General features: G+C 40.6%; 1 protein-coding gene across 2 annotated transcripts; it reads left to right on the forward strand.

Annotated features, from left to right (window-relative positions):
* The first annotated feature begins 10,115 nt into the window (after positions 1-10,115).
* Positions 10,116-20,709, forward strand: LOC106583563 (transmembrane prolyl 4-hydroxylase). Of its 2 annotated transcripts, XM_014167898.3 has the most exons (10): positions 10,116-10,332; positions 10,447-11,195; positions 11,378-11,459; positions 11,633-11,823; positions 12,317-12,413; positions 14,353-14,515; positions 15,668-15,853; positions 16,141-16,231; positions 19,053-19,176; positions 19,475-20,709. In XM_014167898.3, the coding sequence occupies exons 2-10, from the start codon at positions 10,824-10,826 to the stop codon at positions 19,702-19,704; spliced, it is 1,536 nt and encodes a 511-aa protein (XP_014023373.2). In that variant the 5' UTR covers positions 10,116-10,332; positions 10,447-10,823; the 3' UTR covers positions 19,705-20,709. The 2 variants fall into 2 exon arrangements, with proteins under 2 accessions (XP_014023373.2, XP_014023372.2); XM_014167897.3 differs by having other exon boundaries at positions 10,116-11,195.
* Positions 20,710-24,124: the final 3,415 nt, after the last annotated feature.

Raw genomic sequence — 24,124 nt, forward strand, 5'->3', positions numbered from 1 at the left:
ACTGTGACAGCATGGAATTCAAATGAGGAGATAGACAGATGGGTCAGGGGAGAAAGAGAGAATGTCCACTTGGGAGAGATGAGGATTCCAGTGCCACCACCCCGCTGGCTCGATGCTCTAGGGGTATGCGAGAACACGTGGGCAGACGAGGAGAGAGCAGTAGGAGTAGCAGTGTTATCTGTGGTAATCCATGTTTCCGTCAGCGCCAGGAAGTCTTGGGACTGGAGGGTAGCATAGGCTGAGATGAACTCAGCCTTGTTGGCTGCAGACCGGCAGTTCCAGAGGCTGCCGGAGACCTGGAACTCCACGTGGGTCGTGCGCGCTGGGACCACCAGGTTAGAGTGGCAGCGGCCACGCGGTGTGAAGCGTTTGTATGGCCTGTGCAGAGAGGAGAGAACAGGGATAGACAGACACATAGTTGACAAGCTACAGAAGTGTTGTTTCTTGTATTATTGTCTCTTGTGTCTTTAGAGAACTGTTTCACTTTCATATCCTTTTTCTTCTGTCCTGATTTTCTCTTTCTTTTCTTCTGTTAACATGTTGAAATGGTTGTGTCACGGCTGTCTGAAGGAGCGGACCAAGGTGCAGCGTGTTTGTAGTTCCACATTTTTATTTATACTTGAAACGTAATGCAATACATTAAATACTTGAACTAACAAAAAACAACAAACCGTGACGCAGAGAGAAAACACACTACCCAATTTATAATCACCCACAAACACAGGTGGGACAAACATCAACATAGATATGACCTCCAATTAGAGGTAACAAGGATGAGCTGCCTCCAATTGGAGATCAACCCAAACAACACCAACATAGAAATCAAAACTAGAAACTGAACATAAAAATACAAAAACAGACAAACACCCCCTGTCACACCCTGACCTACTCTACCATATAAAATAACAACTTACTATGGTCAGGACGTGACAGGTTGGCAACTCTACAAGAGTAAAAAATGCAGGGATGAGGTCCCCTCATTGAAATGGCTAAGAAATCTACAAACTAAAGAACAATTATTCAGACTGCAGCTGTTTAAATACTTTAATCTGGTAAAGCCTTCCGATCTAAAAACATTTCTGAATGGTATTCTGAAGTATCCATTATAACAACTACAACCACGAAAGACCTTGGGACTTCTGGGTAATGCAACCATAGACTCTCTGATGAACTATTATCCAGCAGATGGACCGGCGATAGCAGAGAGGGACAACAAACGCATACAAGTCGTACATATGTAAATTGCATTTTATTTTAGAATGAGCGGCTGTTCATGTTAAAGTATTAGCATTTCATGAGTGTACTCTTGAGCGGTCCACACCCACTTTCCTTTGTCTACCAAGCCATCATATCAGTTTTGTCCGCTAGGGGCTTTTTCTTTGTATCATGTAGTAACCAATGTATGACTTATTGTGTGTGTGTTTATGTAATTCTGTGATTTATGGGCCTCCCAAGTGGCACAGTGGTCTAAGGCACTGCATCGCAGTGCTAGCTGTGCCACTAGAGATTCTGGGTTCGAGTCCAGGCTCTGTCGCAGCCGGCCACGACCGGGAGACCCATGGGGCGGCGCACAATGGGCCCAGCGTCGTCCGGGTCAGGGAAGGGTTTGGCCGGCAGGGATGTCCTTGTCCCATCGCACACTAGTGACTCCTGTGGCTGGCCGGCACAGTGCATGCTGACCCGGCCGACAGATGTACGGTGTTTCCTCGACACATTGGTGCGACTGGCTTCCACAGAATAATAATATTCTGTGATTGATTAAGTTACTTAGTAAATAAATAATTAAGCCAATTTGTATATTGCTGATTCATGATTCTCTGCTAGGGTTGGTGCAGAGATCCAAGGGTTTGTGACGTTCAGTAATGAGACTGATGAGGTGAAATTAATTAATAAGCGACTTTTTCTATAAGATATAAAAATATAAGAAGAGTTAATTCAGGAAATAAAGACTCTTTAAACATTTTCCCATGGTGCCCCGACTTCCTAGTTAATTAAAGTTACATGATTAGTTTAATCGCGTAATTAAATTACACATAGAAAATGTATTTGATAATTTTACATTTACATTTTAGTCATTTAGCAGACGCTCATAATATAGTCTTCACATTTAATGATAGTCAACGACACAACGATGTTAACTACAAAGTAGTCTATGCTTACCTGGCAGAACGATATCATGAGTATTTGCATCAATCCAGTTGTGATTTTTTTCCAAGGCATCATTGTAAAAACAAATGATAAATGTTACTCGAAAAATACCAAGGCAATCACATGCGTGCTACAGAAACACTTCTAACCAAACAAACATAAATTAAAGGGAATTTTTTTCCCAGACCTCCAAAATGGTCTCCTGATGTGGTTCAAGCATTGTTGTGGATTATAATCTCCAAATTTGTTGTTTTCTCGTTTTTAAAAAGTGTGATTTTGAGAGTGAAAACATGAAAAAAGTGAGAAGAATCTGAAACCTCGAAAAACAAAATGGAGAAAGCGGAATTAGGCAAAAAAATTTAAAATGATTTTACAGGGCCCTACATTATATGGTTCATGATCTATTTCTGGGTTAGTTTTACATCTTTTGCCAAAACAAAAATGAACTCCTGTAACTGTTTTAAATTTCGCTGTACCGAAACCGAACCGAACCTTGACCCCAAAACCTCAATACATGCCGAACCTTGGGTTTGGTGAACCTTTACACCCCTCGAGTATACCCAATGATGAACAGACTGTAGTCACTCCTCAATTACATGCATGATATACAATAGGAACTGAAAAATGTCAACGTTCTACTGTCCAAGAGTAAACTATGAGCTACTAATACATGAATCCAGTGTATTGGTTGTAAGGGTCTTACAGTAACTGTAAGTTCACTGATGAAAAAAGCTATTTAAAAAAGTTACAATTGGAAGGATATATTATACGTTTTTTTTAAATGTAAGTTATGTCATGCTGTGATGCTTGTCAATAAATAAACACATTTTGATGAATGTCTTATGGTTTGTTTGTTTATTGTTGATACAGTCCACTCTTCTGTTCTAGGAGCATGGGTGCCAGTCTGTTTTTACTTTAACCAATGTTTTGTATTGTTTGACAGGACAATGATGAGTGCATTGTTGAATGCAGAAAAGGACTGGCTAGCTGCACAGTAAGTGTGGCAATAGTGAGTTTGGACATTTCTTCCATCTTCCACTGCTCTTAGCATGCACTGTCCAAGTATTTCAATATGATGCCAACGAGGGATCATATTCAAGCAGTCTTTCGACACTAGAATCACAGGGATGGTTTTTGCAACGGTTACATCATGTGATATGTTTGGATGATAGTCAATAAAAGTGTAACACATGATGTTCCTTGAATCTTGTTTTACTATAAATATAGTATTTGGCCATCAGATTTGCCACCAATGCTCCTTATAGGACACGCCAAAACATAAAGTACATGATACAGAACAACTACTTAAAAGTAAGTCATATACTGTCAAGAAAACAAAAAGCCTCCCAAACTATACTTCTTACAGACTATTCATATATACATATTTAGAGGAGAGGCGGTGTGACATTTCTCTATCAAAAAAATAATAAATACAAAGTAATCTTACTGTATGCCTGAGTAATCACTGGTGGCAAAAAATTCCAAGTTGACTTCAAGAAAAGATCCAAGATTATCCTGCATCCATTTTTATGAATAGACACTGTTACATTTATCTTGACATAATACTGTACACAACAGCTGATCTAATCCGTCTTTGAGAATTCCACAGGGAACAATCTATTATTTTAGCTACATGTGAAGACAAGGAGTTTATATGAAGTGAAATCCAGTCTGCGTTGTATGTGAAGTGTCAGGATCCCATATCTATCTGTCATCTAAACCCTGTGTGTCATTCAATCCCTATGACAGCCTTAGATCTGTCATAATGGTCTCCAGAGTAGCCTAAAAATAGTCTGTTTGGATCCAATAATGTGGGTCGGAGGATATTGAAAGAGGAAGGAGAGAGGTGAGGGGGAATCAAGAAACAGATTATTCAATCAAAAATTGTGCATGGGCACCTGCAAACTGTGCCGGGCAACTGCAAACTGACTTTGGTCGCCAGCTGGACAGTGTTTCCTCCGACACATTGGTGCATCTGGCTTTCGGGTTAAGCGAGCAGTGTGTTAAGAAGCAGTGACGTTTGGCAGGGTCGTGTTTCGGAGGACGCATGGCTCTCAACCTTCACCTCTCCCGAGTTCGTAGGGAGTTGCAGCGATGGGACAATACTGTAATCACCAATTTATATCACGAAATTGTGGAGAAAAAAGGGCTAAAAGTACTACAAATATATAATTATTATTAGAATAATAACCTTTATCCTGTTTTCTTATATTGTTTTCAAACATTAGCTGATGAAACTAAAAGTGTGAAAGTGTGATCAGCGTCGCAATTTCACAATAGTTGCTGGCTGGAAATACAATCTACAGGGCCTTATTTTCACCAGGTTTTGCAATGGTGGACTTTGTCTTATAGCAGGTGATTTTTTAAATCTGATACACAGCCCATACAGTGCTTAAAATCACAGAGAAACAACCGTAACCAACCAGAAACAATCATAACATTTCCCATAATGCACAGTAGACATATGCTTGAGCACTTGTTGGCTGTTTTTCCTTCACTCCGCGGTCCAACTCATCCCAAACCATCTCAATTGGGTTGAGGTCGGGTGATTATGGAGGCCAGGTAATCTGATGCAGCACTCCATCACTCTCCTTCTTGGTCAAATAGCCCTTATACAGCCTGGAGGTGTGTTGGGTCATTGTCCTGTTGAAAAATAAATGATAGTCCCACTAAGCCCAAACCAGATGCTGCAGAATGCTGTGGTATGCTGGTTAAGTGTGCCTTTAATTCTAAATAAATCACAGACAGTGTCATCAGCAAAGCACCCCCACACCATCACACCTCCTCCATGCTTCACGGTGGGAACCACACATGCAGAGATCATCTGTTCAACTACTCTGCGTCTCACAAAGACACGGCGGTTGAAACCAAAAATCTCAAATTTGGACTCGTCAGACCAAAGGACAGATGCCCACTTGTCTAATGTCCATTGCTCGTGTTTCTTGGCCCAAGCATGTCTCTTCTTATTATTGGTGTCCTTTAGTAGTGGTTTCTTTGCAGCAATTCGATCATGAAGGCCTGATTCACGCAGTCTCCTCTGAACAGTTGATGATGATATGTGTCTGTTACTTGAACTCTGTGAAGCATTTATTTGGGCTGCAATTTCTGAGGCTGGTAACTCTAATGAACTTATCCTCTGCAGCAGTGTCACGTCCTGGCCAGTATAAGGGTTAATTGTCATTTTAGTTTGGTCAGGACGTGGCAGAGGGTATTTGTTTTATGTGGTTCAGGGTGGTGTGTTAGTTAGGAGGGCGTTTGATTTATTATTTCCGGGTTTTGAGTTATGGTCTATGTTGATGTATTTCTATGTGTAGTCTGGTTGATCTGTTTCTATGTTGAGTTAATTGGGGTGGACTTCCAATTGAAGGCAGCTGTGTGGTGTTGCCTTTGATTGGAAGTCCTATATTAGTTGGGTGTGTTTGTCTGTTTAATTGTGGGAGATTGTTCCGTGTTTAGTGTGTTTAGTGTGTTTAGTGTGTTTAGTGTGTTTAGTGTGTTTAGTGTGTTTAGTGTGTTTAGTGTGTTTAGTGTGTGTGTAAACCTAACAGGACTGTCAGTGTATCGTGCGGTCGTTTTTTGTTATTTTGTATGTTCGTTTTGGAATTTATTAAAAGTTCAAAATGAACCATCTCAACTCTGCTGCATATTGGTCCTCATTTTCCGATGATGATTTCGCCATATCGTCCTCCGACGAAGAAATCCCTGACAAGCAGAGGGGTCTTTCTTTCCTGTGGCAGTACTCATGAGAGCCAATTTCATCATAGCGCTTGATGGTTTTTGCGACTACACTTGAAGAAACTTTAAAAGTTCTTGAAATTTTCCAGATTGACTGATCTTAATTTCTTAAAGTAATGATGAACCGTCGTTTCCCTTTGCTTATTTGAGCTGTTCTGCCATAATATGGACTTTTTCTTTTACCAAATAGGGCTATCTTCTCTATACCAACCCTACATTATCACAACACAACTGACTGGCTCAAATGCATTAAGAAGGAAAGAAATTCCACAAATTAACTTAACAAGGCACACCTGTTAATTGACATGCATTCCAGGTGACTACCTCATGAAGCTGGCTGAGAGAATGCCAAGAGTGTGCAAAGCTGTCATCAAGGCAAAGGGTGGCTACTTTGAAGAATCTCAAATTTCAAATATATTTTGATATGTTTAACACTTTTTTTGGTTACTACATGATTTCCATATGTGTTATTTCATAGTTTTGATGTCTTCACTATTATTCTACTATTTAGAAAATAGCAAAAATAAAAACCCTGGAATGAGTAGGTGTTTCCAAACATTTGACTGGTACTGTACCTTCAGTAGTGCTTGTCATCAAACACACAAAGCAGCTGACAATGGTATCTTAGATTACGCTTCAGCTCTGCATTTGAGAATAATTATCTTCCTCTGAAAAGTCACAGCTCATTTCCAAAAATAATTTATTAGAGCTTAAAGGACAATTCAACCACTTTAAAAACAGTAATTATGCTGTTAGTATATCTGCACAACTATTAGATATGAAACCATTTTGATGTTTTCTCATTTTTGTTAATCATACTGCACGATTCCTTGTTTTGTCATTTTAAAAGCTTCTACATTGACATTGTCTACAGTATACTACAATTTCCAGGGTGCATTTCTCCTGCCAGGATGCAATGCTCCACCCAGTCTCCACCCAGTCTGCAGACGAAGTGTATGTCATAAGTTATGAGTGCATTTCACATTACTTTTGGGTTGTTATTTTGGGTCTTATTATAATGCTTGCATGAATATCATGCTGAATATATGTTCATGTCATTGTCACCAATCAACAGCATTACACTCAAAATAAATTGAATTTAGATGCTAACGAATGCTAACCATAAGTTACTGTATCTGATGGTTAGCTAGCATGCTAGCTAGCACGAATGCTACATCCGAAATAATGTTTGCAACAATAACAGCATTTAAAAACGGTCCAAACAACAAGTGGGCCTGTTAGAACAAACAATTTCTTATGAAATTTACAGGAAAATCACTACGGAATCCTATCTCATGATTGAAGCCTGTATCTTCAGTTCTAACATTAGCCATGCTGCATCTGAAATAGTGTGTTTCAACAATAAAGCCAAATACAGCCTTAGCGACTGTGCAAGCAACCATCCAACAGCACTGTAGGCCTATTGGAACTAATAAAAAGTATGAAGTTTACAAGTAATTCACTATGAAAATATAGGCTATTTGGAAAGGTCGCAATGGCCGCCGGAGCGGCAACTTCATCATTGATAGTGGTAGTGGTTTTGCAAGTGTTGACAACTATTTTTCAGTGAGAATCGCTACTGGCTCCTTGGTTTGACAATTTGCTTAGCTGCAGCACAGTTGCAGGCACAGCTGCAGTCCCTGACATAGCATTTTCGCCCCCTCTCCCGCCTCACACCCCCTCCCCTTGTGTTTCTCTGCCTATGTGTCCGCCCGCGGACCATTGCACAGACAGCTTCTAAAATTCTCGTTTGTGGCAGGATTTAGTGGGAAATGTTGCTAAATACAATCAAAACCATATAAACTCTCAGTGGTCAAACTCCTTAAAGGCAGCCTGAAAAGTAGCTGAATTTGTCGCTAGCCTCTTTTAACATCAAAAGTCGCTGGAGGGGTCTGAAAACTCTCTAAATATAGCGCTAAATTGACAACGCTGGGTTTTGCCAAATAAAATCATGGGAGTTTGAGCCTTGAACAATAGAAAAATATTGGAGTAAACTAAATATAATTCTATAGGTATTTTAGCGTCTATTTAAAATATTTACAGATGTTATTAGACAAAGACAACCAGAGCAACATAGAGCAGGGAGTTCCAATATGATCAGAAAACTAGAGACGAGTTATATAGATCGCTGAAAATGATTGTCCATAATTTATTTTATTAGTCTCTATTTAATCTCAGGGATCCTTCTTGAAAACGTCAGTCAAGTATACATGAAATCATAAAATTACACTAAAACTGTGTAGGACATCACTAAAAACGTCATAATAACAACCCAAATGTTAACAAAAAATCATGTATGTCATATAAAATATATTCACCCAACCCAGTATTGTAATCAAAACTTATCAGAAAGCATGTAGTCCTTAGCTCAGACAGTGTAGTAGTGTGGGCTCAATAGCATCTCATTAGTGTGCAAGCTCTTGAGATTCATCTGCACATGTGATGGAAGAATGCACTGTGCATGCAGTGTTGCAATTCCATTGAATTGGGGATAGTTTAACCAAAACATGCCACAAGACCTAGAATTGCCTTATGTGTATCCCACAAAAAAGGTTCACTGTTATAAGCTAACTTTTTTTGATGAATTTAATTTCCCATGGAAAATTTCCGGAAAGTTCCCGAGCCTTTGCAACCCTACTCAATGCTTCAAACTGTCCATCCTCCAATACAGACTATAGGCTGTTTTTGTTTCATATAATGATCATTATGTGGAAAATAATTACAGTGTTTGAATTCTTATAATTGAAAAGGATTTAATCATTTTTTCCACAGACCCCTGCAATTATGCCAACTGACATGTCATTCAACACAATGCTGCTCACCTCCTTCTTCAGTTGGGAGTAGGGCTGGTTCAGGGGTATAGGGATGAAGAGACAGAAGCTGCATCTTTTGGGCCTGGCACCAGGCAGAGGCAGGGACAACTGTTTAGTATGAATAGCTTGCTAAAAGTTTGCCTGCATTGATTAAATGTCGACTAAAAGAGGAGCGAAATGTAAACACTGAATTTTCTGTGACGATATTAAGTAACTAATGTTAGCAAAAGTAGTCTATTTCACTATGGATTAAGCTAACAGGTTAATTTCCACCACTTACGGACTACACCCACCTTCCTTTGTGAAAAATTGGGTGACATACTGTTGCCCGTTCTTTTCTCTCTCCTGTCTTTCTTTTCGTTTTTGGAAGCCAGATTTTCCTTTAGGAAGCTGAGACATGATGCTCCACTGGCACTCCTCACTCGCAATTCACTGCTAGTAAGTACCGTATGCCCCTGGTTTGGGGGCAGGACCGAACCATTTCATGTAAATAGAGGCTCTCTCGATGTTTACTTTTCGCCAAAAATAAGAACAGAAAAAGAAACCGTTAGTTTTATTAGTACATTGTAAATAAAATATGATATTAATGATGACAGGTAAATAATTTAATATTGCTTTTTTTTTTACCTAACGTTCTAATAATTTTTTAGGGCCCTTATCAGTCACAGGCCCTTAAAACCGTCCTAAATACTGGAGTGATGTATTATTGTTAATAAATTGTTCATAGACCAATTTTTTATACTGTGTCCATGTGCATGCAAGTACGTTGAAATTACATTGTTTTCAAGTTGTTGAAACAACGATCTGAAAAATACATATTTTCAACGACATGAAAAAGAGGTATGTTGAACGACATGAAAAATAGCTTTTAAATTTTATGATATAGCCTACAGCAGCCTATATGTGGTGTTCAATGCAGGACTACACTGCATGAGACTTTTAAAAACGTTTTTATATTATGAAAGGCTTGACATTAATTTATGATTTTTTTAACTTGGTTTGTAACACCATGGGCCAAATAGGTGACTGTAAATTATATTGTGTTGTATGATGCAAGAACCACTTTACAAAATACAATTAATTATTATTACCATACAGAGAATTAGACAATGTATGCTACCCCTCGGCCTATTGGCTTATTTGCATATTCAAGCGTGTCTCAAAATACAACATTGCCCCTTTAATTAAGACGTAAGCTTTTTACCTGGCGTTTGAAATGTAGTCTACACGTTTTGTGCTTTTTTAGGAAGCAGTAACTCCCCATTGCTGACCTATACTTATCTATAACTGGGCTAATAACTTGCTAACTAGCTAATATCAACAAATGTGCAACACGCGCGGCTCTGCACTCTGATCTGAACTGACCTGAAAAGTGCATTTAACCATTTGGTTGCAAGAAAGGGCCAAAGTGTTAGTGGAAATGCCATGTCAATCACTTACTTTGGCAAGGGAATCAGCATGCAGTGTTGGGTCGAGCAATCAGGGGGCGCTACTGTCCTTTTGCTCCCTGCTCGCTGTCAGCATGATAGTTTGAAGTAGCTACAAAATGAGCTACTGCAGTAGTTGTCACGGCAATGGTGGCGCATTATCAGCCGGAAAACAAACGCCGCAGAGGAATTTGTGGCAGAAATGAGAGGTCGGGGTCGGCCGCATATTTGTTTGTTTTTCAATATTACTAGATTATTACTGCACCAAGGACCTTGGATATATCGCACACCTTTTGAAATGGCTATGTTTCCTCTATTTTTAGAAGTACGCCACACGGACTGCTGAAACCGCAACGTAAACAAGACGCTGGATTAAGTGCTCTGTGCAGTGCTGAACTAACGTTGCTGTGATTTCAACCTAAGGAACCACCAAACTTCACATGTTTCGTCGCTTATATTTGGGAGAAAATAATAACATAAACTAGCTAGTTGACAGGTACCATAGCAGAGAATGGGTATTATGACTGGCAAGATATGTTGATTGAGTCGGGACAGTACGGATTGTGCACTGATGCGGTAACTTTTATGACTTAGTCTACCAGAAGAGAACTGACTCAATTATTTACAACGTCAATTTAATGACATGTCTTTCTCGTTAGAGCCACAAATGTAATCAGAACAACAAACCAGTGATAAGTTTATGGTCCGTAATCATATCAGGTCAAAGATGATTGAACCACAGGATTGCGACGACGGTGATGAACATGAAACCCTGCCATTACCAACCCTACCCCCTATGCCACGAGAGCGGGTCCCTTTGCAGAAGAGCAGCATATGCTCCCGTTCCTACTTCATGGTGGTGATGGTCTTTTTCCATGTATACATCATCAATGTCATTGTGCTACTCCTATACGTGCACTACAACAACGGCCCAGGAGACGTACTGGCCACCCCAAACAGGGATGAGGCTAGCAGGGGAAGCAATCATCACAAGCCCCCCGAGTCTCATCAGCAACCGTCATATTCTGGCTTTCAGCGGGACATGTACCTTCCACGCCTAGAGGGCATACGGGTGAGATAAGGATGCCCGTGTAATTCTGTGTCTGTTTAGCCCAGAGCTCAACCTTGCAGAAAGTAGGTGTATAATAAGCTTCAGCGCTGGGCTAGTGTCAGTTGTGCTATTTTACTTCCATATGAACGGTGTGTTCCATGTAATCTTGAAGGCATGAAGTTATAGTCAGTGTTGTCTCTCAGGTGGGCCATGTCCAGAAGTTGTCACTGGTGCCAGACAAGGTGCATGAGATGCAGACCCTGAGCCTGAAGCCCCTACTGTTTGGTGAGAGCTCGCTACTAAACTTCTGCTCTGCTCAGCCCTCTGCACGAGTTAGTGTCTGCTGTCATTGCACTCAAAGGTTCTTTGTTTACGTTGAAGCCTAATGTGTTTGTGCGTGCATTTGCGTGTGTGTGAACACCTACGCATGTGTGTGCTGTGTGTATCTGTCTCTCCAGAGATCCCAGGGTTCCTGTCTGAGGAGGAGTGTCGTGTGGTGGTGCAGCTGGCCCAGCTGAAGGGCCTGATGGAGAGCCAGGTGATGGTGCCTGAAGGACAGGAGGAGCTGACGGAGCAGCTAAACCTCAGCCCTGATGAGATTTTCAGCCTGCTGGACCTCAATCAGGACGGACAGCTACAACTCCAGGAGGTGGGTGGGTGGGTAGGCAAGCAGGCATGTGTGTGTCTGTGAGGGGAGTGAAGTGAAGTAAGTAACCTTGCACAAGTCTTGGTTTGTGCGAGCTGGACTAGATCATAGGAGCAGGTTCCTATCTCCTGTTTCTCTAGCATGAGGCAGCTTGATGTACAAGTACACCCCCTGGACAGGACACTAGTCTATCGCAGGGCCTCACCCACATTCTATCTCCTTAATGCTGAGTGCCAAGCAGAGACTCATCGGGTCCCAATTTTTACAGTCTCAGGGCAAACACTCTAACCACAAGGCCACTGGGTGGTGGGGCTGGGTACTGTGGCAGCAAAGTATCAATTTATTTTGTTCCTTTATAATGGATCAATAAAGATGTATTGTATTATCTTCTATATCTCTGTGTAATGTGTGCTTTTTTTTTATTTTTATTTTTTTACTTTAATTTTTTTGTACATTTTTGTACATTTTATGTATGTGTTTCCTGGGCCTTATACAGATATTGACCCATTCACGAGTGAGGGATGGGATCTGGTTGACACCAGAGAATCTGAGAGAGATCTATGCTGGACTGAAGGCTGACCCTGACGGTAACGGTAAGAGACTGTCATTCTCAGCAAGGCCTCAGCAATCAGAGCTAACTAATCCATAACACCAACAGAATACAACCACTATAATCCGTCTGTGACACCAAGTCAAATTGAAAACCAGTTCCAGGGAACAAGCATGAAAATAATAATAATATTCTTTGCACAGGGACAATGATCATCCACAGCAACATCTCCACGAGCTTCTTCTTGTAAAGCTTCTCATATAGATATACAGTTGAAGTCGGAAGTTTACATATACCTTTAGCCAAATACATTTAAACTCAGTTTTTCACGATTCCTGACATTTAATTCAGCAAACAATTCTCTGTCTTAGGTCAGTTAGGATCACCACTTTATTTTAAGAATGTGAAATGTCAGCATAATACTAGAGAGGATGATTTATTTCAGCTTTTATTTCTTTCATCACATTCCCAGAGGGTCAGAAGTTTACATACACTCAATTAGTATTTGGTAGCATTGCCTTTAAATTGTTTAACTTGAGTCAAATGTTTTGGGTAGCCTTCCACAAGCTTCCCACAATAAGTTGGGTGAATTTTGGCCCATTCCTCCTGACAGAGCTAGTGTAACTGAGTCAGGTTTGTAGGCCTCCTTGCTCACACACACTTTTTCAGTTCTGCCCAAAAATCCTCTATAGCATTGAGGTCAGGGCTTTGTGATGGCCACTCCAATACCTAGACTTTGTTGTCCTTAAGCCATTTTGCCACAACTTTGGAAGTATGCTTGGGGTCATTGTCCATTTGGAAGACCCATTTGTGACCAAGCTTTAACTTCCTGACTGATGTCTTGAGATGTTGCTTCAATATATCCACATAATTTTCCTGCCTCTATTTTGTGAAGTGCACCAGTCCCTCCTGCAGCAAAGCACCCCCACAACATGATGCTGCCACCCCCGTGCTTCTCGTTTCGGATGGTGTTCTTCGACTTGCAAGCCTCCCCCTTTTTCCTCCAAACATAATGATGGTCATTATGGCCAAACAGTTCTATTTTTGTTTCATCAGACCAGAGGATATTTCTCCAAAAAGTACGATCTTTGTCCCCATGTGCAGTTACAAAACGCAGTCTGGCTTTTTTATGGCAGTTTTGGAGCAGTGGCTGCTTCCTTGCTGAGCGGCCTTTCAGGTTATGTCGATATTGGACTCGTTTTACTGTGGATATAGATACTTTTGTACCTGTTTCCTCCAGCATCTTCACAAGGTCCTTTGCTGTTGTTCTGGGATTGATTTGCACTTTTCGCACCAAAGTATGTTCATCTCTAGGAGACAGAACGCATCTCCTTCCTGAGCGGTATGACAGCTGCGTGGACCCATGGTGTTTATACTTGCGTACTATTGTTTGTACAGATGAACGTGGTACCTTCAGGCGTTTGGAAATTGCTCCCAAGGATGAACCAGATTTGTGGAGGTCTACCATTTTTTTCTGAGGTCTTGACTGATTTCTTTTGATTTTCCCTTGATGTCAAGCAAAGAGGCACAGAGTTTGAAGGTAGGCCTTGAAATACATCCACAGGTACACCTCCAATTGACTAAAATTATGTCAATTAGCCTCAGAAGCTTCTAAAGCCATGACATAATTTTCCGGAATTTTTCAAGCTATTTACAGTCAACTTAGTGTATGTAAGCTTCTGACCCACTGGAATTCGGAATTATAAGTGAAATAATCTGTCTGTAAACAATTGTTGGAAAAATTACTTGTGTCATGCACAAAGTAGATGTCCTAACCGACTTGCCAAAACTATAGTTTTGTTCACAAGAAATTTGTGGAGTGGTTGAAAAACGAGTTTTAATGACTCCAACCTAAGTGTGTGTAAACTTCCGACTTCAACTGTACCTGTAGCTAAGTGACCCCTGTCTGTGTATCTTTGTGATATCTATCTGACCCCTGTGTGTATGTGACCCCTGTCAATCTATCTGTGTGTCTGCATTAGGCCTGCTGAGCCTGGAGGAGTTCAGGAGTCTGGGCAGTGATGCGTTCCAGCGGTTCTTGCAGCAGCGCGGGGTGAAGAGCAGCCAGCTGGTCAGGAACAGCAGACACACCTGGCTGTACCAGGGAAAGGGGGCACACCAGGTACTCCGAGACCTCAAGAAGAGGTGAGGAGAGCATCACTGTCAAATGTTGTCTTGGCCTCGTAGTCTCGCCTCTGCACTGGCCTCTCCTCTCTCTTCTATTCCCTCTGTTACGTTACTATTCCAAATGTTTTAATGACGTATAGTTTTGTATGAAAAGAGTAGTGGGATTTTACTGATATTGTTCGCATCGCATGTGTATAGATAACACTGGGATAGAGGATTTTTTTTATTTTTTTTTTTAAAGCCAGGTATACTGAATAAAAATATAAATGCAACAATTTCAATGATTCTACTGCGTTACAATTAATATAAGGAAATCAGCCAATTAAAATGCATTCATTAGGCCCTAATATATGGATTACACATGACTGGGCAGGGGTGCAGCCCCTAGGCCCACCCACTTGGGGCCAGGTCCACCCACTGATGAGCCAGGCCTAGTCAATCAGAATAAGTTTTTCCTCACAGAAGGGCTTTATTGCAGACAGAAATACTCCTAGGTTTCATCAGCTGTCTGGGTGGTTGGTCTCAGAAGATCCCGCAGGTGAAGATGCCAGATGTGGAGGTCCTGGGCTGGTGTGGTTACACGTGGTCTGCTGTTGTGAGGCCTGTTGGATGTACTGCCAAATTCCCTAAAACAACTTTGGAGGCTGCTTATGGTAGAGAAAGGAACATCAAATTCTCTTGCCACATCTCTAGTGGACATTCCTGCAGTCAGCATGCCAATTGCGCGCTCCCTCAAAATTGAGACATGTGGCATTGTGTTGTGTGACAAAACTGCACGTTTAAGAGTGGCCTTTTATTGTTCCCAGCACAAGGTACACCTATGTAATGATAATTCTGTTTAATCAGCTTCTTGATATGCCACCCTGCCAGGTGGAGGGATTATGTTGGCAAAGGAGAAATGCTCACTAACAGGGATGTAAACAAATTTGTGCAAAGCTTTTGAGAGAAATAAGCTTTTTGTGCGTATGGCACATTTCTGGGACCTTTTGTCTCAGCTTGGGAAAAATGGGACCAACACTTTACATGTTGCGTTTATAGTTTTGTTCAGTATATGTTTGAACACATGATTAAAAACGGTTAGAATAAACACCATGTCCAAGGGTATCAGAATCTGATGTTAAGGATTTTTGTCCCTTGCCCTCTCTTTTCTAACCTCTCTCTCCTCCCTAGGGTAACCCGTCTGACCCGGGTGCCCTCTGCGTTGGTGGATCTGAGTGAGCCACTCCAGGTGGTGCGTTATGAGCAGGGTGGTCACTACCACGCCCACCACGACAGCGGCCCCGTCTACCCTGAGACAGCCTGCACACACACACGCCTCGCTGCCAACACCTCCACACCCTTCGAGACCTCCTGCAGGTGAGAAAGAGCTGTGTTGAGTCAGCCAACGCCTTGTTCTTGGCTTTGTTTTAATAAAACTGTATATTCTTAATTCTGGTTAGATGTCCCTTTGGATTAAGATGGTTAGGTGGAGTTATTGTGTGATAATGTACTGTAAAGTCTGTGAACGTTAGGTGGATGTGTTTGTGGTGTATGGCTTTGTAACTTAGCGCATGTAAATATATCAGTTAGTTTGTGACTAAGGCTTACATATCTATCGTGTTGTTGGTCTGTGTGTGTATTAAATGTGTGTGTTGCACACCCAGGTACATCACAGTTCTCTTCTACCTAAACTCTGTTGAGGGGGGTGGGGAGACCGCGTTCCCTGTGGCAGACAACAGGACATATGAGGAAGTGGTGCGTTATTTACTCTGTGTGTCTGTGTGTGCGTTCTTGTATGTTTATATAATTTCTATATTACGTGTTTGCGTGCCTGTGCACCCCAGTATTTCTACTTTGCACACTCATCTACTGTCAAATCTACCATTCCAGTGTTTTACTTGCTATATTGTGTTTACAGGTACAGCTGTATGTGTATCTCTTTTTGTCAATGGTATTAATGAGTGATTATGTGTGCAGGGCTTGACATTAAGGCTTGTCCTCTTGTCCTGAACAAGTTAAAAAATCTAATTAAAAAATCACAATATCAAACAATTTTCTCAAATATATTTGTATTTTATTTAACCAGGCAAGTCAGTTAAGAACACATTCTTATTTACAATGACGGCCTAGGAACAGTGGGTTAAGTGCCTTGTTCAGGGGCAGAACGACAGATTTTTACCTTGTCAGCTCGGGGATTTGATCTAGCAACCTTTCGGGTTACTGGCCCAACACTCTAACCACTATGCTACCTGCCGCCCCAATTACTTTAATCAGAATTGGATCAGAGAGGGCATCATTGGGATAATATTCAAATCTATTTTTTATGTACATAAATAAAAAACCCTACATGTCAAAGTGTCAGTGACATACATATTGGCTACAGCCTCATGTCCAACCCGATGCTTTAATGATACTTTTAATTACAGAAATATAAATATAGGCTAAACACCAGTCATGTGTGACAAATATAGTCTAATGCAGGATTATTAACGTTTAATGGCTCGAGGCTCTGTTTGTTCAGATCAAATAGTAAAAAGACCGGAGAGTGAAGGACAGTGCCTGTTGTGCACCGCACATCACCTTCTTGAATCTGAGCTGAGGAACATTTTCAAACTATTTAACCATAAACTTAGTTGTTTAAAACCTGGACATTTTATGTAATTTTATGAAGCATGTCTTAACTTGTTTCAAAGTAGGCTAGCCAAAATACGATCATAGAAATGCTGAAGGAATTATTTTATAAACACTTAATATCCTAGCATTTTTGTCATGTTCTATTGGTTTTCAAACCAACTTTATTGTATTGTCCAGCAGCCAAAGGCATAATCCTAGTCATATTAGTAACCCATGCTAGTTGATGGATCTTTAGGTCTCCCCTTTTTTAATTTCTAACGGATATTTAAATCTCTGTCAAATTAAACCGCTTGCACATTTGATGCGCTTTTGAGGACAGTGTTTTCACGCTAATTGCATTTTGGAACATTCACGCATAGCCTACAGCCATGTGCGCATTGTTGGGGATGTAATATGAAGAAATAAAACGTTATCAACATTTTAAGCTAAATGGTCTGATCCATCAGCCTCATTGCTTTTAAAATATTTTTTATGTTCAGTGGTTGTATGAATTTGGGATCTGTCGTCCCAGAGTCAGTTTTGAATCGTAGACATATTTTTTTATTGTCACAGGGATGATGGGACGCCCTTAATTTAGAACTCTGGAGGGAATTATTTTATAAAGACAAAGTATTTGGTAAATGTATTGTTGCAATATTTGGTCAAACTTTTTACTTGACACCCAGGGTCATAACCATGTCATAACTGACATGTTATAACATGGACATAACTGTCATGACCCGTATATTTACACCTGTTGTGACATATTGCATTATTTTATGGCTGCTTATGACGCCTACACAAGAGTGTCAACCCACATTTATTCAAATTAGTTATTTCCCAGCCAAAGATTTTCCTTTTGTTTTGAATGTTTGTTTCATAAATCCTTTGTTGTTGTAATGAATCATTTTTTAAATAAATGTGGGTTTTGACACTCTTATGTAGGTGTTATAACAGTTCTTCCAGTTCTCTGCTGCCAATGACTGGAACGAACTACAAAAATCTCTGAAACTGGAAACACTTATCTCCCTCACTAGCTTTAAGCACCAGCTGTCAGAGCAGCTCACAGATCACTGCACCTGTACATAGCCCATCTATAAATAGCCCAAACAACTACCTCTTCCACTACTGTATTTATTTATTTATTTTGCTCCTTTGCACCCCAGTATTTCTACTTTGCACACTCATCTACTGTCAAATCTACCATTCCAGTGTTTTACTTGCTATATTGTATTTACTTCGCCACCATGGCCTATTTATTACCTTTACCTCCCTTATCTCACCTCATTTGCTCACATTGTATATAGACTTATTTTTCTACTGTATTATTGACTGTATGTTTGTTTTACTCCATGTGTAACTCTGTGTTATGTGTCGAACTGCTTTGCTTTATCTTGGCCAGGTCGCAGTTGTAAATGAGAACTTGTTCTCAACTTGCCTACCTGGTTAAATAAAGGTGAAATAAATAAATAAATAAATAACCAGCCATAAAATAACGCAATATATGTAACAAAAAATATATGGCTCATGACAGTGTTATGACCATATTATGACAAGTTATGTCAGCTGTTATGACATATTTTGACATGGTTATGAATGTGTCATGGCGTGTTATGACATTGGGTGACAAGTATAGTGTTAACCAATATTTTATAGGCTACCAAGGGTGGCCAACCATCCTCCAAGAGAACCTTAAAGCGGCAGTGTTGTATTTTGAGACAGGCTTGAATATGCAAAGAAGCCAATAGGCAGAGTTTTTTTTTTTTTTTTTTTTTTTTTTTGTCTGATTCTCTATGGTAAAATGGATAGTAATGCATTTTATTTTGTGAAGTGGTTCCTTGCATCAATCAGGGATGTAAAAATTGTGTTAGACCATGTATTATTTTGGGACAAGTACTTGAGCTTTTGGCAAATGGCAAAAAAAGTTAATGTCAAGCCCTGGTGCGTATGTTTGTGTTTTCAGTCTCTGATTCAGAACGATGTGGATCTTATGGACACGAGGAAGAACTGTGATAAGAGCAACCTGAGGGTGAACCCTACTAAAGGGACAGCTGTGTTATGGTACAATTACCTCTCTGACGGACAAGGTACAGACTGTACAGACATAGCATGACCCTTCCATATACACACTACTACAGCTTAATTACTGCCCCTCAGACAGGACACACAACTTATTGTACACAGCAGTTTACCCCATTTCATTCTATCACTGCTGTTCAGGTCCTTATTTAAAAACTGAAGCATGTGTAGTTTTGATGTTATGCACACTGTTGTAGAAACACATTGAAAGAGAATACTCCTACTAGTCCACATGGCAGTTATCAGTTATGCTGTTATCAGAGCTGCTTTTGAATACACATACTAACTGCTCTCTGTTACCCACAGGCTGGGTGGGGGAGCAGGATGAGTACTCTCTGCACGGCGGCTGTGTGGTCACCCGCGGGACTAAATGGGTGGCCAATAACTGGATCAACATCGACCCGGACTACCAGCGCCAGGCTCGTTACCAGCAGCTGGTGTCACAGCAGGGGGAGGAGGACGCAGAGGACGAGGGGGAGCAGTCTCAGCCCAGCCCCGAACAACTGCACACTGATGACTCTCATCAGGAACTGTAGCTGTACTGCTGTAGCCTAGAAACCAAAAACAATAACCTCCCCTTAGGTCCACTAAATACACTAGTTCCAACTTTGAAAGCTGGTCCCAAAGAATTATGGGTGGTTCGAACATTAGTCCAGACATTGTAGTTTGTGGGCCTAGACCTCGTCCACCCCTCTTCTTCAGCCCAAAGCTACCAGAAAGCTACCCTACCACCACCGCACGCCCCAACCTAACTTGACTCTGTCCTGCTGTTCACAATCTCCCATGACAACACCTCTGGCCAGTACGAAGAGAGATATTTGATATTCAGCGACTGGTCACTTGGGATTTATGCAACTGTGAGAGGGGGAAAAATCTAATTTTCCGATTTCCTTGTTTGTTCACTGTTTGTTGAATTCATGTGTAATTCCAAACTTTGTTTACATTATATACGTATGCACAATTTTACCTCCCTTCTGTGTGTCACAAAACATTCATGTTAGATTTTCAGTGAGTGAGACTGTCATTCTTATACACATATTGCAGAGGATGGTCAATCATGCTACTATTTGCATGAACGTGCATTCGTATGAGCTGTTACATTAGGCTTTGTGCAGGTTTTTACAGTGTCATGTTAAACATAGACTAGAGCGATGACTTTAGATCGTGTCTGCTCTGATCCTCTGTATTTTAGCTAGACGTTGTCTGTCATCACCCAAAGACCCCCCCCCCCCCCCCCCCCCCCCATATCTTCAGATGTGATGAAGCATGTTAACTGTTATTTAAATGTTGCACAGATTGTAACTTTTATTTATTATCTATGTTTTATCTATGGGGGAAATTATTTTCATTCTGTCACTTACATCCAGTACTTCTCAATCTACTTCAGGTATTGGATTTATATTTATTTTTTAAGTATTATTTATTTATTCCATATTATTCACTTTGTTCAATGTTGTGTTGTTCACCTTGTTTCGCGGTTGTTTCAAAATGCACTGAATCACTTTCCTCTGCTCCAAATAAAGTATACTTTTAGGTTTTGAGTGATAGTTATTTCTCTAATTTCAGTGGAGTCACAGAAGAGAGAGTAAGGCCCATTGCCAAAGCTGTTTCTGACAGAACCCTGGCAGAAGCATACCCATATTTGGCAACTAGTCCCCCTGCTCTGTTGCGCTTGTTCGGGGGAGGATATTGTTTGGACATTGTAGGGGTTTACTGTACCTTCCACTTTTTGTAGGCATTTCATTCATTTTTAAGCATTTTTTTAAAATGTTGATACATTGAGGATTCATACACTGACCTTGCTGCAAGAAATGCATGACTGCATTGGAACTACCATATACACAGTATATACCTGTATACTATATTCCCAATTTACAGTAACTTTTCAAAAGGGTAGGGGCCCGCCCCCATAACAAAAAAGTACATAAGAAATATGCAGCGATGTCAGACTTCGGGTAAGGCTCCCCAGAGTTTGGTGCTGCACTGCATCTCCTGCAATGACATTTACAGACATGGTTAATATTTAGAGTGTTCGATATTGTATTTTCCATTTAACTGTATTGAATGATTGTATTGTATGCGTTTTGGCATGCAGATGTGCATGTCTCTCATCAGTGAATACTCACAGCTTGGCGTTGATGTTCTCTGGTGGCCAAGGCAGTGAAGCACATCATCATGGACTGTAGCAAACAGATGTCCTTTAGTTATGGACTCAGAGAAGAACACTCCCAGCCCTTAACTGCTCCGCCACAGACGCTGGATAGTTAGAGTATGAGTTATTTACACATCCTATTCAAAGTAACGAGTTATTCATTTATTAGCTACAGATGCAGGTTTCACTTACATTGAAACCTAGCCATGTAGACGGTAACATCAATCTCAAATATCTGTCAAAACTGCATTGGAGGATAAGCACTCTGCTTTTAAAACTTAAGGATCGGACCCTTTTTTTCAATTTTCACCTAAAATGACATACCCAAATCTAACTGTAGCTCTGGACCTGAAGCAAGAATGTGCATATTCTTGATACCATTTGAAAGTAAACACGGAAGTTTGTGGAAAGGTGAAATGAATGTAGGAGAATATAACACATTAGATCTGGTAAAAGATAATACAAAGAAAAAAGCATGTGTTTAAAAAAAAAGTACCATCTTTGAAATGCAAGAGAAAGGTCGTAATGTATTATTCCAGCCCAGGCGCAATTTAGATTTTGGCCACTAGATGGCAGCAGTGTATGTGCAAAGTTTTAGACTGATCAAATGAACCATTGCATCTCTGTTCAAAATGTTGTATCAAGAATGCCCAAATGTGCCTAATTGGTTTATTAATAACTTTTCAAGTTCATAACTGTACGCTCTTCTCAAACAATAGCATGGTATTCTTTCACTGTAATAGCTACTGTAAATTGGACAGTGCAGTTAGATAACAAGAATTTAAGCTTTCTGCCAATATCAGATATCTATGTCCTGGGAAATGTTCTTGTTACTTACAACCTCATCCTAATCGCATTAGCCTACGTAAACTCAACCGTCCCGTGGGGGACCCACCGATCCTGTTATCTCAACCTACCAAACCATTGTCATCCTAATCATTTTCTCCCCTTATGCCTTTTATTGAGGCACCTATATTCCTGATTGTTGTCTCTTCAATTCAAGGCCATCTCTCCGATCTCATCATTTCCCTCCCCTCATCATCACCCACTCACATTTCTCATGAAATGGTGTCGATGAAGTTAGCCGTGGATAGGTCTAGGATGATGGAATGGATGTCAAAAGTCCTCTTGCCCAGCGATCCCAGGAAGAACTTATCCAGAGTGGTGGTGTCCCTGTCTTGCAGTTCCGACTCTGTCACCAGGATGGCACTGTCTGGTCTCCACCGCCCTTCAGGTACTCCCAGCTGCAGTGGTCATCGGACGTATGAGGCGTTGATGGCATGACGAACACGGTGCTGTTCTCGTGGCCACACCAACCTGGTTGGTCCCAGTGAGGTTATACAGTGCCTTTAGAAAGTATTCATACTTCTTGATTTATTACAGATTTTGTTGTGTTACAGCCTGAATTCAAAATGGATTACATGTCTCCAGTGTATATTTGACCTTGTGATTTAGGTTATTGTCCTGCTGAAAGGTGAATTTGTCTCCCAGTGTCTGTTGGAAAGCAGACAAACAGGTTTTCCGCCTGGATTTTGCCTGTGCTTAGCTCCATTCCGTTTCTTTTTATCCCCCAAAAAACTCATTAGTTCTTGCCGATGACAAGCTTACCCATAACATGATACAGACACCACCATGCTTGAAAATATGAAGAGTGGTACTCAGTGGTGTGTTGTGTTGGATTTTCCCCAAACATAACACTTTGTATTCAGGACATAAAGTACATTTCTTTGCCACATTTTTTTGCAGTTTTACTTTAGTGCCTAACTGCAAACAGGATGCATGTTTTGGAATATTTGTATTCTGTTGTAACGACTGTCGTAGAGAGGGGACCAAAGCGCAGCGTGTTGAGTGCTCATGATGAAAGACAAAATAACAAAGATAAACATGAAAAGCGCACAGTTCTGTCAGGTACATAGACCAAACAGTATACAACTACCCACAAACACAGGTGGAAAAAACCCTACTTAAATATGAATTCCAATTAGAGACAACGAGGACCAGCTGCCTCTAATTGGAGATCATCCCCCCCCAAAAAAACATAAAAATAGAAAACTAGAACTAAACATAGATATAGAAAACATAGAAAAACACAAAACACCCCCTGTCACGCCCTGACCATCTCTACCATAGAAAATAACATCTTACTATGGTCAGGACGTGACATCTGTACAGGCTTCCTTCTTTTCACTCTGTCAATTAGGTTAGTATTCTGGAGTAACTTCAATGTTGTTGATACATCCTCAGTTTTCTCCTATCACAGCCATTAAACTCATAACTGTTTTAAAGTCACCATTGGCCTCATAGTGAAATCCCTGAGTGGTTTCCTTCCTCTCCGGCAAATTAGTTAGGAAAGACGCCTGTATCTTTGTAGTGACTGGGTGTATTGATACACCATCCAAAGTGTAATGAATTACTTCACCATGCTAAAAGGGATATTCAGTGTCTGCTGTTGTTTTTGTTGTTGTGATCTACCAATAGGTGCCCTTCTTTGCAAGGCATTGGAAAACCTCCCTGATCTTTGTGGTTAAATCTGTGTTTGAAATTACCTGCTCGACTGAAGAACCTTACTGATAATTATATGTGTGGGTTACAGAGATGAGGTAGTAATTCAAAAATAATGTTAAACACTATCATAAAACTGGTTGTTTGGATTTTGGCTGCTGATTGGATGAGCAGCGTTCCAAGCCGCGCTGTATTGGCCGTCACAGACATACCTATGTCTGCTAATAGTTCCATCTGAAAATGATCACCATGCCTTCATAAGAATATCACTTGTATTTATCTCAACTCGCACATTATTTCCC

The sequence above is a fragment of the Salmo salar genome, chromosome 22, assembly GCF_965601325.2.
Source record: "Salmo salar chromosome 22, fSalSal1, whole genome shotgun sequence".
Classification (NCBI taxonomy): Eukaryota; Metazoa; Chordata; class Actinopteri; order Salmoniformes; family Salmonidae; genus Salmo; species Salmo salar.

Excerpts from the sequence above, each read along its gene's own strand:
- LOC106583563 (XM_014167897.3), top strand. The coding sequence starts at position 10,824 with ATGGTCCGTAATCATATCAGGTCAAAGATGATTGAACCACAGGATTGC. Across the intron at positions 11,196-11,377 it reads CACGCCTAGAGGGCATACGG|GTGGGCCATGTCCAGAAGTT; the intron begins GTGAGATAAGGA and ends GTTGTCTCTCAG. Across the intron at positions 16,232-19,052 it reads ACAGGACATATGAGGAAGTG|TCTCTGATTCAGAACGATGT; the intron begins GTGCGTTATTTA and ends TTGTGTTTTCAG.